The following is a 15,704-nucleotide window of genomic DNA, read 5'->3' as shown; positions in this document are numbered from 1 at the left end:
CTGGAAAATAATTAAGAAGAGGCTCTCTCTCCCTCTGGAGAAAAAGGGTTTCCTGCCTTCCTAGAAGCCAGAGCAGCAAGAGAGGGAGCACTTGGGGTCAGGTGGATGCTACCTGGCTTCCAGCATCTGCTTAGTTCTACATCTGCCAAAGAGGCCTACTTTTCTGAAGGACCCCAAAGAAGTGACTGCCACCATCTTCTGAGGAGTGCCTTGCCTCTGATGGCTCCCTGTGGCTTCCTCATCCACAACTGGAATGTGATTGACTTTCTTTAGAACTTTCTAGAAATCCTTGGTTCTAGGTTTGTAGCCTTTGCAGGTAGCAGGCTTCTCTAGTGGAAAGTTAGTAAGTAACCTGCTGTAAAGGTGTGAAAGGAATCAGTCCTTCTTTTCTTTTTTAAATATTTTTTCTTTTTTTTAGTTGTAGATGGATACAATACCTTGATTTTATTTATTTTTATGTGGTACTGAGGATCGAACCCAGTGCCTCATGTGAGCTAGGCAAGCGCTCTGCCACTGAGCCACAGCCTCAGCCCCAAGGCAGGTGTTTTCCCTCTGTGGTTCACTGAGACTTAACTTGCCACACTGCACAACTTTGGTTTTACTATATAAATAAGTCAAGACCTAGATGAATTGATGTCAGTTGTCAAAATGTTTAAACAGGCCACTGCAGGATCTGGGAATAGAATCCAAATCTCTTTCATTCAGGCCCACCTCTGTCCCATGGATGTTTCTGAGGTACCTATAGCTGATATCTTTCTGCCCATCTTACCCCAGTTTCTCTTTCTCTGGGCATTGAGACCAGGGGTGTTTTTACCACTGAGCTATATATCTAGTCCTTTGAAAAAAGTTTTGAAACAGGAGCTTGCTTAGTTCTTGGAGATCTTGCTATGTTGCAAGGTTGTCCTGGAACTTGTGATCCTCCTGCCTCAGCCTCCAGAGTTCCTGGGATTACAGGGGTGCACCACTGTGCTAGCTCTAGTTTTTGAGGAGCTTGTGGCTGCAGAGGGAATCGTGATTCCTAAATATCATGCTGTTCTCTATCATTGTAAAGGTTTTTTGCAAAGGGTTTTAACACCTGAGTTCCTTTATAGTCTTAAGAAATACTTAAGTCAATGACCCATTGTTAAATATGATCCCCCAGGGAGCCAAACTTGCTGCTTATATGCTTTGATCTGTCAGATGGGATAGGCCTTTCGGGTTGTTGTTTCCTGCCATAAAGGCTTGAGGTCAGACAGACATGCCTGGAATTACATCCAGGGCCTCTACAATGTGACACTCACTGGAAGGACTTGTAGCCTCTTTTTGATTTATTTGGAATATTCGCCAGTTGTTGAAGAGAAGATGTGGTGTAACATTAGGGAGAAAGTACATTTGCTAAGAGCTATGCTGGAAAGTTCTAGAGCCTGCAAGTTGTTGAAAGGGACTGTTGTAAGTTACCATAGTTGTCCCCCTGCACTTTAATCACACTCATGGGGCAGAGACTCCAGAGCATGCCTCCCTTCACCCTGACGACTAGCCTCTTCTGGGACCCTGGAGTCTGGAGTTTATCATGATCCACTCTGTCTTAATTATGTGTGATTGAAAGTTCTTAGCAGTGGGGGAAGAGTCTGTAGCATTCTCCACCCGCTTTCTGGCTCCCCTGCAAGCGACAGAGGGTGTGTGGTCTGGCCTGGTAAGGTCCACGAGAACGTCCAGGCATGACTATTGCACCAGTTCCCTGATTTAGTGCTCTGTACACAGCTCTAGCGAGCTTTCTCAGGGACTGCCAAATGATTTCCTCCTCTGTAACCATCTAGCCCTTCTGTATCAAGTCAAGAAGTCTTCTTGGCTCATCGTTGCTTAAACCCACAGCTGCAGGGATAGCTTTGTGTTTAGTGGCTACCACACTGACTATAGGGACTTTGGAGGTTTCATAGAACAGGTACAGAATCCAAGCTGGGGAAGCTTCCGAGTTTGCTTCTCAGTTTGGGCCGGAGATGATTGGGCCATTCTTGTTTCTTGGATCATTTTTAGTTTTTTCCTGCAAGGTAGTGACAAATGGGCATACTCAGGCTCAGGTTTCAGCTGGCCATGTAACTTGGGTAGGAATTTGCTCTAAGGTTAAGAACAATGAGGCAGGCAGTGACATCCACAGTCCTCGCAGGGGTTCTTGCCAATTATCTCCTGACGTAGGCTGGCCTCCCTTTGGGCCACAAATAATGTCACTGTGATTACAAGGTGCTGAAGAAGCCATGGTTTGCATATGGAAGAGAAAATCAAAACCCAGGGCAGTAGAAGTACTGAAGATGGGGGAATGCCGATTTTAGCTCTTTAGAATAAATACCAAGGAGTGGGATAGCTGGGTCATGTCATGGTACCATTCCTAGTATTTTGAGGAATCTTTATACTGCTCTCCAATTTGCATGTATGAGTGTACTTTCCCCCCCACATCCTTGACAACATTTATTATTATTTATATTCTTGATAATTACCAATCTAACTGGAGTGAGATGAAATCTCAATGTGGTTTTGATTTGCATTTCCTTGATTGCAGGGATGTTGCATATTTTTTCATATATTTGTGGGCCATTTGTATTCCTTCTTTGAGAGGTATCTGTTTAGTTCTTTTGTCCATTTTTTGACTGGGTTATCTTTTGTTTGTTTGATGTTAAGTTTTTTGAATTCTTTATATATTCTGGATATTAATACCCTGTCAGAGCAGCAGTGGGAAAAGATGTTTTCCGGTGCTGTAGGCTCTCTCTTCATGCTCTTAATTGTTTCCTTTGCTGTGTCGAAGCTTTTAAATTTGATGCTGTCCTACCTATTGATTCTTGGTTTTATTTCTTGAGCTTTAGGGGTCTTGTTAAAGAAATTTGTGTCTGTGCCAATATGCTGGTGTTAACTATTTTCTTCTAGCAGTTGCCAAGTTTCTGGTCTAATTTCTAGGTCCATTTTGAGTTTAATTTTGTGCAGAGTGAAACATAGGGATATAGTTACATTCTTTTATATATGGATATCCAGTTTCCCCAGGACCATTTGTTTAAAAGGCTTTTTTTTCCCAAAGTACATGTTTGGCACCTTTGTTGAGTATCAGAGCAGCATACTATAGTGATGCAGGTACATCAATGTTTGTGGCAGTGCAATTCACAGTAGTCAAGTTATGAAAATAGCCCAGGTGCCTGTCAGCAAATGAATGGATAAAGAAAATGTAGTTTATATACACAATGGGGTTTTACTCAGCCCTAAAGAAGAAAGCAGTTATAGCATTTCGAGTTTTCATAGGAGAGGTCAGAGTCTAAGCAAATGGTTAATGGATGGCACTGGTGAATATCATGCTAAGGGAAATAAACCTGACTCAGAAAGTCAAGGGTCGAATGTTTTTTATTTTTTCTCTTATGCAGAAGCTAGAACAAAATAAGAGGAAAGAATTGGGATATCCCATGAAGGCAGAAGGGAGGTCAGTGCAATAGAGAGAGGGGATAAAAGGGAAGGAAGAGGGGACAGGATGATGGAAGAACTGAGGCATGAAATTGACCAAATTATACTATGTACAGATATGAATATACCACAGTGAACTTCACCTTTGGGCGTATCTGAAAAACACCCATATAAATAAATAGAAGAAAAATCAGTAGAGGAAGGAAGGAAGGGAAAGAGGAGGTGCTGGGAACCGAAGTGGAGCAAATTATAATCCATGCATGCATGATTGTGTCAAAATGAACTCCAATATTACGTGTGACTGTACTTCACTAATAAAATAATTTTTGAAATATGGGGGAAGACATATTGATAACCATAGGAGTGGGTTAGGAGGTACCACATTGGAATGAGCAGAATCAGTACCCATAAATTCAGATCTTATTCTGCTAGCACACTTTCTATGTGTCTGAGTTTCCTCCTTTGCAAATGTAACTGTGAGTGTAGTTTGCCTCACCACAATCTGTGTGGTTTTTGGTTGTATTTTACAGTTTCTGGGAGATATTATGACAATAAAATTGTATATCCATTAAGTAGGAGTGACATTCTTATTTCAGTTTTAATATCTTGCCTTTATATATTCTTAAGTGAAGGTGATGGCTTCCTGAGAGCTGGATATCCAAAATACCAGACTAAAGTAGGTTCTCCTAGACAGATTTCCTTGTGAATCCTGTATAATGTGTAAGAAAGGATGATGCATAAGGAGCCTAAGGAACATAACAACCTAGCATCTGTATTGTAAATCTGTCAATTATAGACTCATTATTTTGTTAAGCACCGATTCAGTGTGGGTATCTAAATGAAGTCTAGTGTCCATTACTAAATTATTTATCAGTGGATGATTGCTTGTGAAGTTTGCTGACCAGATATTTGAATCTAAAATATTGGATTTATTTATGATATACAGATTTGTCCACCTGGACTTCTGCCAAAGTTGCTACATGATTCTCATAAGATAGCATGACCTGAGGTGTTGATTGTGGTATCTTTCTTTTTAGCATCTTGTGTATGTTGCAATGAGGTTTCATCCCAACCTCTCATATCAAAGTCATCAGTGACTGTCAAGTTGCTGAATCCAATGGCCACTTCTTTACTCTCATTAGAACCTGTCCCATCATCAGCATTTGACACATTTTATCATGTTATTCTCTTGGAAATCATTTCTTCTCTTGTTTTCCAGGGACCCACATTCTTCTGCTCTTCTTCCACACTGTCAGCTGCTCCTTCTGTCTGTTTGCTGTTTCTCTATCATCTATTTGTCCTCAAAATGTTCTGGTGCTCAGGTTCTAGACATCAGGCCTCTTTTCTTTTTATTATTTCTTCTTTGGTGATTATGTCCATAGTATAATGACTTTACATATCATCTCTTCTCCAATAACTCCCAAATTTGCATCTCCAGGCTGAACTCCCCTTTGTACTCCAGATTTTTAAACCCAGCTGTTTACTCCGCATTCCCATGTGGAGGACTAAAGAGCATCTCAAATTAAGTCATCCCAAAGTGGACTCTTAGGTCTGCTTCTCTTAATCTGGTTTCCTCACAGTCTTCCCTGTTTCAGAAAACGTCATCAGTATTACTCAAACACTCAGGCCAAGTTCTTATTTTCTCACATGCAATCCAACAGTAAATTGATCAGCAGTATCAATTACTTTTCATTATGTCTCCTACCACCCCTGTGGTTCCAGCCATCATACTCCACCCAGACCATTCCAATAGCATCCTACTCCTCTGTTCACTCTTAGTTCGTTCTCTATACAGCAGCCAAAGTGAACCTTCTACAACCGAAGTCAGATCGTTTCTCCTTTCAGCTACAAATTTCTCAGTGACTTCCTTCAGAGTCCAGAGATTTTAGCATAGCCTACCATCCCCTGGAATGATCTGGCCCCCCTGTTTACTTCCTGATATTATATCCCATTATCCTCCCTGGGCTCCTTTTGCCCTACACACAGTTTTCTTGTTCTTCCTAGGATATACCATATATGCTTGCCTCAGGGGATGTGTATAGGAGGAATGTTCTCCCTAGAACACTCCCCAATTTTCTTCTGGTCTCAGCTCAAATGTCACCTTCTCAGAGAGGTCTGCTTTGGCCATCCTACTTCAAATAGCATCCTCTCCCTCCTTAACATAACACCTTACCTTAATTTACTTCTTATTGTGTTTGTAAACTTTATGTTATGTGTTTATATTTCTTTCTCCACACCAGGTGTAAGTTCCTTGATGCAGAGCCTAGGATATAGGAAATGTTCAACGAGTACTGGTCAAATGAGTGAATAATAAATTCCAGGGCTCATTTTGCTGGACTAGGCAGGACAAGGGGATCAAGAAGGAAAGGTTATACTTATTAGGTACAGGACTGACCCTGAGTGTGATAAAAATAACTTCTATTATTTGAAGAAGAAGGAGACATCTCTCTAGTCTTCTGTCTTTGAACATCTCCCTTGTAGATGGTTCGTGAGCCTTTTCAAAGTTGGGCTTTGGGGACAAATTTTGACTTGCTAGGATGAACAAAATAAGATGAACTGTTACCTGCCTTTACCCCTAATTTGCCTCCCTATTTTTCTTTTCAGCTGCTGTATCAGGAGTGGGCTCGCTATGGAGTGTTTTATAAGTTTCAGCCAATTGACCTCATCAGGTAAGTTGTAGAAGGAGACTTTTGAGAGGATGTTCAAGATGCAAATCCTGAAATACAGCTTGTTAACCCCTTGAGTCCCTGGGAGTCTGTTGTTCAAATGGAGAGCGTCTGCTTTTCTAGGGTGTATGATCCTCTTTTCTGTGTCTCATGAATAGGAAATGGAGACTGTTCAGTACAAGATACAATTGATTGACATCTCGTGACTTCTGTCTTGAGATTCTCAGCATTGTCTGTCTTTTCCTGCCTCCTTTTTGAGAGTGGAAGAGCTGTCTCTCTTATTTTTTCCCTTAAACTTGTCTTAGGGAAATACTTGAGCGAAGCAGAACCTTGGGTGATGCCCAAGTGGTCACAACATTGTCTAAGGGAAGGGAAGATCTGGAGGGTCAATGGGAATAAGCTGCCTGGTTGGACAGGGATTGTGTGCTTTTTATAGTTTCTCTAGAAGGGAGGAAAGACTGGGTCCTGAAATCTGTCCCTTCACTGCTTCCCCAGAATGATGTCCTTTTGCTGGCACCTTGGAGATAGCCCTAGCTTCTCTTGCATATTGATGAAAATTCCTTTGAAAGAACTTACTAGAATGCAGTAGGGTCACCTATCCTAAAATGGGTCATTGCTCTAGGAATCCAATATTCTCCTAGAGGTCACAGTCTTCCCTAGCTGGAATGTTGGGTGGCAACACTGGGAAGTTGGGAGGTGCTGGGCAGAGAGTCTGGAAACCTGGATTCTAGTCTAGATCTGGCACTACGTGCTGTGCTTTTTTGGATCAGCCACATTCCTTCTTTGGTCTTCAGGGTCCTCGTGGCCAAAAATTGGGAGGTTGAATTGAGGAAACTATGAGGTAGCTTGGCGAACATGCTAATTTGGAAAAGATGGCAGACTGAGCTTACAGGAGGATGTCTCATGATTGACATAGTGGCCTCTCTGCCACGTAGTCACTTGTGGCTCTTTTAATAATCTAAGTAGGCAGTCTGCAAATACTGAAAGAATTCCTGGCTGATTGCCCTGGGCTGGAATTGTGAGAGGGCAGCCTCCAGGAGGATTGAGTCCAGAGGGAGGAATTCCAGCTTCTTGGACGAAGAAAGCAGCACCGGGTCCAGAGTTTGGGCAGGCTCACCTCCTACGCTAAGATGTGGTGGCCCTCCCAGGGAACTGGGAAAAAGCAGGTGTTTGTTCCAGCTGAAGACTTTTAATGCAGTGTTTGGGTCTGAGAACAAGGGTGTGGGGTGTCTGTGACTGAGGCTCCTCACCCAGCAGGTTTGTTCCCTGGCTGCCTTTTTGCTACATGGGCCACCTAGAATGTTTTTGGGGCCACACCAAGGCAGCTTCTTTCATTCTTGGTAGGCTTTGATCTTTTCCTCTGGATCTCAAGTGGCCACCCACCTCTGTCACATGTTTTGTCCACTACCCATTCCTGTTTTAAAGATATGAATAAAAAAATAAAAATTCTCTCTACCAGAGAGCCCTATTTTTCCCCCCAGAGATTTCAGGTGATTTTCCTGCCAGCTAAATGAGGAATGGTTCCAGTATGCATTCAGTTTTGGCCACCAAAGCAGCCTCACCTGCTAGGGAAGAATTGACCTTGGAGCAGAGCCCTGTTCTGGGGCCTGATAGGTTTGGAGAGCTCAGATCTGTCTATACGGGGCACAGAGAGCTGGAGTGGAGCTGGAGGCTGTCCACAGGGCCTCATAGATCAGATGCTGAGGTGCTCACACAGCCCCTGGGCAGGGCCAGTGGGTTGCTGGGCAAGGAAGGGAAGGCTGAGCCTGGTTGGGCAGGAAATGAGGACTGAACACTGGGTAATGTGTATGGGGGTGCTTAATAGGACAGGTTGTTGTGGTCTACCCCGTCACATAGGGAACTTTCTGACCTCAAGGAGCTACTGGAACAAGAAGTGATGGCATTAGGGAAGGTATGAGGGAGAGGGAAAGAGCGGGGGCTATAGGGACATAGGAGGGTAAGCTGAGCTAGGAACGTCACCAGCAGGTGCCCAGAGTCCTCATAAGTAAAGGGAAAACAGGTGGAGCATGTGGAAAACAGCTCCAGATGGGATTCATCATTTTCCTTTCTGCCCCCCAAATGGCCCCCTCTTGCCTTTTGTGATTCTGTTGAAGGCCTCTTCTCCCTCTTCTGTATCATCACCGTGGCTTCAGGACCTTAGTGATTCCCTCTCTTTCTCTTCTCACTCCCTAATCTGACTCCAGGTCTTGCAGCGCACTGTTTCTTTCTCCTGCCTCTCCTCTTCCTCCTTTCCCCCCACCACCTGGGAGGACTTGCTCAGCGCACAGAGCCCAGTCTGCAGCTCCTCCTCTGGGCCACCAGGAGCTCCTCCTTGTGTCTATTTTACTCCATCGCTACTTACTAATGTGATTCATGCCCATGTAGAAGTTGCATTCATATGGTCCCTTTTGAAAGATGGACAGAAGCAGGGGAATCTTAGACAGTTGAATATGAATATGTCTGGCCACGGTATTTCCCACCCATTCCCTGGGGCACTCTGTTCCTCATTTTAGCATTGAGATAGTGTTTCTTCTCTGGAGCCCTTGTGCTCCTCCCCTATGCTAGTTGCTTGGCACATTTTAAAACTCTTTATACATTAAACTGAGGTGTGGGATAGCTGGAACAAATGGTAGTTCCCTTCCAGATTTTCTAAGGAATCTCCGTACTGCTTTCCAGATTGGTTGCACCAATTTGCAGTCCTATCAGCAATGTAAGAGTGTGCCTTTTCCCCCACATTCTTGCCAATACTTATTGCTGCTTGTATTATTAATAACTGCTATTCTGACTGGAGTGAGATGTGTGGTATATATACATATACAATGGGATATTACTCAGCATTAAAAGAGAATAAAATCATGGCATTTGCAGATAAATGGATGGAGTTGGAGAATTCATGCTAAGTGAAGTGAGCCAATCCCAAAAAACCAAAGGCTGAATGTTTTCTTTGATAAGTGGATGCTGATCCAAAATGGGGGTTGGGGTGGGAGCATGGGAAGAATGGAGGAACTTTGGATAGGGCAAAGGGGAAGGAGGGAAAGGGAGGGCACATGAGGGTAGGAAAGATGGTGGAATGAGATGTATGTGACTCTACTTTGTGTACAACCAGAGAAATGAAAAATTGTGCTCCATTTGTCTATTGTGAATCGAGATGCAGTCTGCTGTCATGTATAACAAATTAGAACAAATAAATAAATTAATTTTAAAAAATATTTAAATTAAAAAATAAAACTCTTGCAAGAGCAGTTGACACCTTTGGTGGGTAGGAGGTCTGTCTGCATGTTCTCAGCCCCAGGACTAGCTATCCTTCAGCTTCTGTAGGCCTTAAAGACTAACCTTGAATCTTGGGCTTTGGGGCTTCATTTCTGGATGATGAAGGTCAACAGAAGGGAGGCAAGATGCCCTCCCTGTACCCCTCACCCCTGCCTCTCCTAGCTGCACCATCATTCCTGCCCAGCAGGCTGCACTGTGAGACTGCTGATGAGTCTCATCCAGCCCAACAGGGCTCTCCAGTGTGTATCCTGTCTTTTCTCTAGAAACTTTGGGGTCTCTAGGCCTTGGCCCTGTGTGTGTGTGTGTGTGTGTGTGTGTGTGTGAGAGAGAGAGAGAGAGAGAGAGAGAGAGAGAGAGAGAGAGAGAGAGAGAGTGAGAGTTGCCTGAGAGTTTATTAGGGAGGGATCTAGCAGGGACCCAGGTGTATGAATGCAACCCAACTCAGAAGATCCCTCTGGGAGCTTTTAGCCAGTAGTACTTGTGCCCTGGAAGAAACAGTTTGTAAATAAGAATATAGGGAAATGGCTCTTCCAGTCCCTCAGAGCGGATAGAGAGTCTTCATAGCTATCAGAGTGAGTTTCTGCCTGGCTAATGCTGTGAGAGCCTTTTATTTTCTGGGAGAACTTGGGGGAACCCGAGTTTTGTACAAGTCTGATTTAAATATTTCTCAGTGCCATGACTTATCTTTTCACTAAAATTAATATCTGCTCAAAGGCTGATTTTTCTTAGCTTACAGGTTTTGTTATGGATGAGACAAAATAATAGATTTTATCTTCTGAGTTTGACTTAGCTCCTGACTATAGTTTGCTGAAACTGATATATAAAACTTTTTAAAAAAATATTTGCCATGTATGGTGGCACATGCCTGAAATTTGAACAAATCAGGAGGCTGAGGCAGGAGGATTACAATTTCAAGGCCAGCCTCAGCAACTTAGCAACTTAGTGAGACCCTTTCTCAAAACGAAATATAAAAAGGACTGGAGATATAGCTCAGTGGTAAAGTGCCCCTGGGTTCTGTTGCTGCACAAAACCAACAACCCCACAAACAAAAACACCCCCAAATCCAAAACTTTTTAATTTTATTTTTAAGCAGCTGACACTGCCTGCTTGCTTCAGGTGGGAAAGAGTGGGTTCTGAAAGTCTGCTAGGCTTTATCAGATCTCAACCTGTTGACTCTGGACAATTCACCAAGGGGATAACGCAGGGGGGGACATTCACTATACCCAGCCAGGATTATAGTCTGGAGAGGGTACTGATCCTTGCTCATTCCCACCTTTAGGGATGCTTGGTTCATGAGTGAAGTTTCCTGCAGTTAAAACCAGGTTTCAGGTATGAAGCACATGCCACATCCATGTGGCAGTCCTGAAGTCTCTTAGAAATGTCTCAGCTTGAAGCCTTGGAACATGGAGCAGGCTCCATGTGATATCTATGGAGGGATCATTTCAAGAGACTTTGGGTGGTCCCCTGTACCCATTGTGTTACTGGTCTCCACCATCTTAAAATTCCATCCCTCTCCAGCTTTGCTCCGGAGAACCTTCCAGAACCCTGGCCTCATGGGAATTGGCTCTCCTTCTATTGCCAGCCACAGGTCATTGTTTTTGCCAGTATTCTCCAAGATTGCCTTCTGCAGGCTGTGTGACTTGATCCATCGCTCCTGGTCTCTGGGCCCACATCCACCCTCCTGAAATGCGACCCATCCAAATCTCTTCAACAGGGAGACAGGGGAGGCCACATTTTCCCCAGGAGATTTCCTGACAGTCTTTCTTAGGAAGGACAGGCCATAGCTGATTTGGGGGAGGGAATACAGAGAGAAAAATGTTGATTGAGCCACGATTAATTATTTCCTGAGCCCTGCCACCTTCTCCTGGATCCATCCTTGGGATTTAGAAAGGTAATTCAGGTTAATGCAATGAACAAATACTGATGCTTACAATGAGCAAATACCTTTGCTCAGAAATATGGAAGGTACACAATTGGTTAAGGTGGAGCCTATGGTTTTTAAGATCTAGCAGTTATGTAGGGAGACAACTATGTGCAAGACTGGATGAAGTGAAGACTATAAGGACTGTAATAATGGACAAGTGTAATATTATGGAGTCACAGATGAAGAGTATTTGTTTCTAGCAGAATAAGGTAAGACTTCCTGGCAGAGGTGGCACTTGATTCAGAAATATCACTTTCTGCAGGACTGAAGTCAAAGAGTGTGCCTTAATTGCCACTCTGAATTGCCCTTTCTAAAAAAAAATATTTATTTATTGTAATTATGTATATATGACAGAATGTATTTTGATTCAGAGTACACAATTGCAGCACAACTTTTCATTTCTCTGGTTGTCCACCATATGTACCCTTTATGTGGATTTGTTTAGCTTAATACAGAGGGCAAAAAAATCATGTCGACCCCCAAACCAGATCCTACTTTTCTGTTGTTTGAGAATGGTTAGCTCAGGTATTTGACATGCAGGGTTTTTTTTTTTTTTTTTTGTAAGGATTCTGTGCCTCCATGTCCCATGACCCTTGCTCTGTCCTGTGAGCTAGCAGGGAGTCCAGGCTTGGAAGGAAGGGAAGCTGGATCCTCAAGAGGCAGCTAAAGAGAGACTACATGAATCAGCACCTTGGCTTTTGATTGGTCTTTGCATTTGAGGGTTGGATTTACCTGGGAAATGTCTTGCAGCCTGGGAAGAAATAATAACTCATGAGTCTGAAGAATATCTCTCTGAGGCTATGAAAGCAGAACAGACAGAGTAAAACAACAGCTGGTCAATATGAGGCAGAAACAAGGATGAGAATGTTCTGTGCTGGTATATTCAGGTCCATTTTATAGCTCAGGATGCAAGTTAGACTGTAAGCTAAATCTAAGTGTAAAAATGTCTAGCAAAGTAGCCTTTTCCCCATTTCCTCCACTGACTCCAGTTTGTACCCTTTCACAGGGAAGGCTGTTGATGGTTTTGTTGATCAATGGACACAGGAGTGGGGTATGATGCTCCCAGCTTTAAGCCAAAGACTTCTGAAGGTGGCCTTCTCAGCCTCACAACAGCCTTCCATAGATGGGGCTCCTGTTTTAGATCAAACTTTTAACCTTCCTTCCTATAGCGTCAGCCACATGGTATAGATATTGTATTCCAAGGCACCAACAGGCTATGCACATTCCCCATAGCCACCCAGCATTCCACGGACAGAGCTGGAAAGAAGGAGCTATCTATCTGAGTCATCAGCTCATTGCCTCCTTGACCCTCTGTCTCGTATCCTATTTCCCAGAGACAACGAGAAACTGATGTTAGTCTGAAAAAATTGACCAGTTATAGACTTTGGCCTTTGGGTGCAATGAACGTTCAGTTATCCAGAACCCCTAGGAACAAACCAAGGCATCATAAAAGTGGGACAAACTTTATAGGTCAGACTCTGCAATCTGTATACGGGGTAAAAATGGGAGTTCATAACCCACTTGAATCAAAGTGTGAAATATGATATATCAAGAACTATGTAATGTTTTGAACAACCAATAAAAAAATAAAAAATAAAAAAAAAAAGAAAGTTCAGTGCCCGGCCCTGGAATGAAGGAATGGAGGATTCTTTCCCCAGTTTCTGCTTGATTTTTTTCCCTTGTAATAGAACCTTATTTCACGGACAGCTGTTTCTCTGTTGGACACATCTAGCCACTAGGAGGTCATGGAGAGAGTGAGAACTTTGCTGATTGCCTTCCTTTCTTGGTTCTACTCCTGCTTCCTGGAGCTGCACAGAACAGGAATACCCTAGTCCGCTTCCCATCACTGTGACAGCATGCCTGAGATAAAGGGAGAATTTTTAATTTTGACTCATTATTTCAGAAGCTTCAGTTCATTTGGCATGCCTTAGTGCTTTGGATCTGAGGCTGCACAGAACACCATGGTAGGATAGAGGAGGCTTGTTTATCTCTAGGTGGCTGAGAAGCACAGGAGGAGACAGAAGGGGCTGCTATTCCAGTAGACCCTTCAAGGGCACATCCGATGACCTAACTACCTCCTTCTAGGCTCCACCTCTTAGAGTTTCTTTCATGTTCCAATAGTGTCACAGGTTGGCAATCAAGCCTTTAACACATGGGCCTTTGGGGGACACTTCTGAACCATAGCATTTCATCGCTAGATCCCAAGAGCTCATGTCTACCTCATGATTCAAAATGCATTTAGTCTATCTGGGAGATGGTGGAAACTTGAAGAGGTAGGACTTAGTGGGAGGAAGTTAGGTCATTGGAAGATGTGCCATTGAAGGGGTTATTGGGACCCCAGCCTCTTCTTTCTCTCTCCCTTTGCCTTCCAACTGCTATGATGTTCTACCTCGCCACCGGTCCAGCTTAACATGGACAGAAACCTCTAAAACTGTGAAAATAAATCTTTCCTGCTTTAAAATGGATTATTTCAGGTATTTTGCCACAGTGAAAAAAAATCTAACAGAAGCCTGTTGTACAGGTCAACCCTTTAAATATTTAAAAATGTTGATTGTGTTCACGACAGTTCTGATTTACTTAAGCTTTCTTTCTTCTACCCAAACACTCCTGGGCCTTTCAACATTTCTTCATGTCACACTGGCTTTTCTAACAGCCTGAGCAGTGTGATCATCCTCCTTGGGACCTACTGGTCTGGGCACCTAAGAGGAGGAGCTTGCAACTCCCCTCCCCTCATGTTTGGAAGCCAGTACATGTTGTGAACAGTAGACACCATGCTGGGAATATGGAGACTAAGTATGGCCCTCCTGTCAAGGAGCTTGATTTCAAAGGGGAATCTTCAAGTTTGTAAGGGACTACTGGGCTTTTGTCCATCTTAGGTCATTGCTCCTAGAGAAAACTGCTGGACCGTAAATATTTCACAGAAGGAAAATTAATATGGTTGAAGACTTGAGGAACATCCATAGCGACAGGCTAATACAAACTCTCAACTCTAGGAAGAAAGTGGGGAAGGAGGAGGCTGATGTTTGTTAAATTAGAAAATGGGTGAAGGGACCATGTGAGTCTTCTTCAAGCCTCGAGGTACCTGTCTCAGGAAGTTCCTTTAGGCTAGCAGTGGTGGGTCAAGAATGAGAAGAACTCAGTTTTAGTCCAGCTTTGCTTCTGGTTGATGTAATGTCCGGGGTGAACCATTCTCTCACAAGTCTTAGTTTCCTCAGCTGTCAAGTGGAGGCTATAACATCTGTCCTACCTCCCACAATATTACCATAAGGAATAAGATGAAGGGTTGCACAAATGTTATGATGGTGGCTGCAGGTCTGGTTAAATGAGCTATTATTTATCTATTCTGCTGGGGGGGGGATTAAATATTTCCTGAAGTGGAAGAATTTTATGCAGTTCTTTATATGTACGTCATATATGTGATCCATATGCTCTATAGCAACCTTGCAAAGTGACCATTTCCATTTTCCAGATAAGGACAAGGTGCTCAGAGAAGTAAAGCTTTCCCAAAGACACAGAGAAGCTTATCTGAAATTCAAACCAAGTGTTGCCAGACTCCAGGGACTGACTTACTTACTTTCTTTCCTTCCTTCCTTCCTTCCTTCCTTCCTTCCTTCCTTCCTTCCTTCCTTCCTTCCTTCCTTCCTTCCTTCCTTCCTTCCTTCCTTCCTTCCTTTCTTTCTTTCTTTCTTTCTTTCTTTCTTTCTTTCTTTCTTTCTTAATTTCCATTGTTCTTTGTGGCTGAAGGTGCTGCAGAGCCCTGCCCAGCTGTTGGCAAGCTACCTGAGTCTCCAGCTCTCTAGTGTTTATTCCTTTAATTACTAATCTCCTTGGGCAAACTGTGGTATGGTCAGCTGGTAAGCATGGTGAATTGACCACAGTCAACCTTTGCTATAAAAGGGGGTCATCTTAATGAACATTCCTCTTTGTCCTTAGCAGGAGTAATGTGGCACTCTCAGGGCCATGTTTTTGATTTCTCATTTCTTATGATGTTTTTTTCCCCCTGACTCCTTCTATGCTATGTCAAGTTGTTAGCTGTCTCCTCCTCCTCCTCCTCCTCCTCCTCCTCCTCCTCTTCCTCCTCCTCCTCCTCCTCCTCCTCCTCACCAGGGATTGAACTCAGAGGCACTCAACCACTGAGCCACATCCCCAGCCTGTTTTGTATTTTATTCAGAGTCAGGGTCTCACTGAGTTGCTTGGTGCTTGGCCATTGCTGAGCCTGTCTTTGAACTCGTGATCCTCCTGCCTCAGCCTCCTGAGCCGCTGGGATTACAGGCATGTGCCATTGCACCCAACTCACTTTCTACTTTTTGCCAGTGGAGTAGCTCTCTTTCAAGCTCTGCTGCTTTGTCTAGGTTGCAGCTTCAGCAACTGGATTCCCAGGCCCATTAGCTCTGTGTACAAAGTAAGATGCTTCCACAGCTGGTCCC

At 43.5% G+C, this 15,704-nt stretch overlaps 1 protein-coding gene across 1 annotated transcript in view; it reads left to right on the top strand.

Annotated features, from left to right (window-relative positions):
- ANO2 (anoctamin 2) overlaps positions 1-15,704 on the top strand; it is a 347,356-nt gene that overhangs the window by 119,512 nt on the left and 212,140 nt on the right. The window contains exon 10 of the mRNA XM_081309365.1: positions 6,022-6,086. Within this exon, the coding sequence (XP_081165491.1) occupies positions 6,022-6,086 (65 nt within the window). The remainder of the gene's footprint in view (positions 1-6,021; positions 6,087-15,704) is intronic.

This window comes from Spermophilus citellus (genome assembly GCF_964194105.1).
Source record: "Spermophilus citellus genome assembly, chromosome: 10".
Lineage (NCBI taxonomy): Eukaryota > Metazoa > Chordata > Mammalia > Rodentia > Sciuridae > Spermophilus > Spermophilus citellus.
Note: the sequence above shows the minus strand (reverse complement) of the source record. Positions and strands in the feature narration are given on the sequence as shown.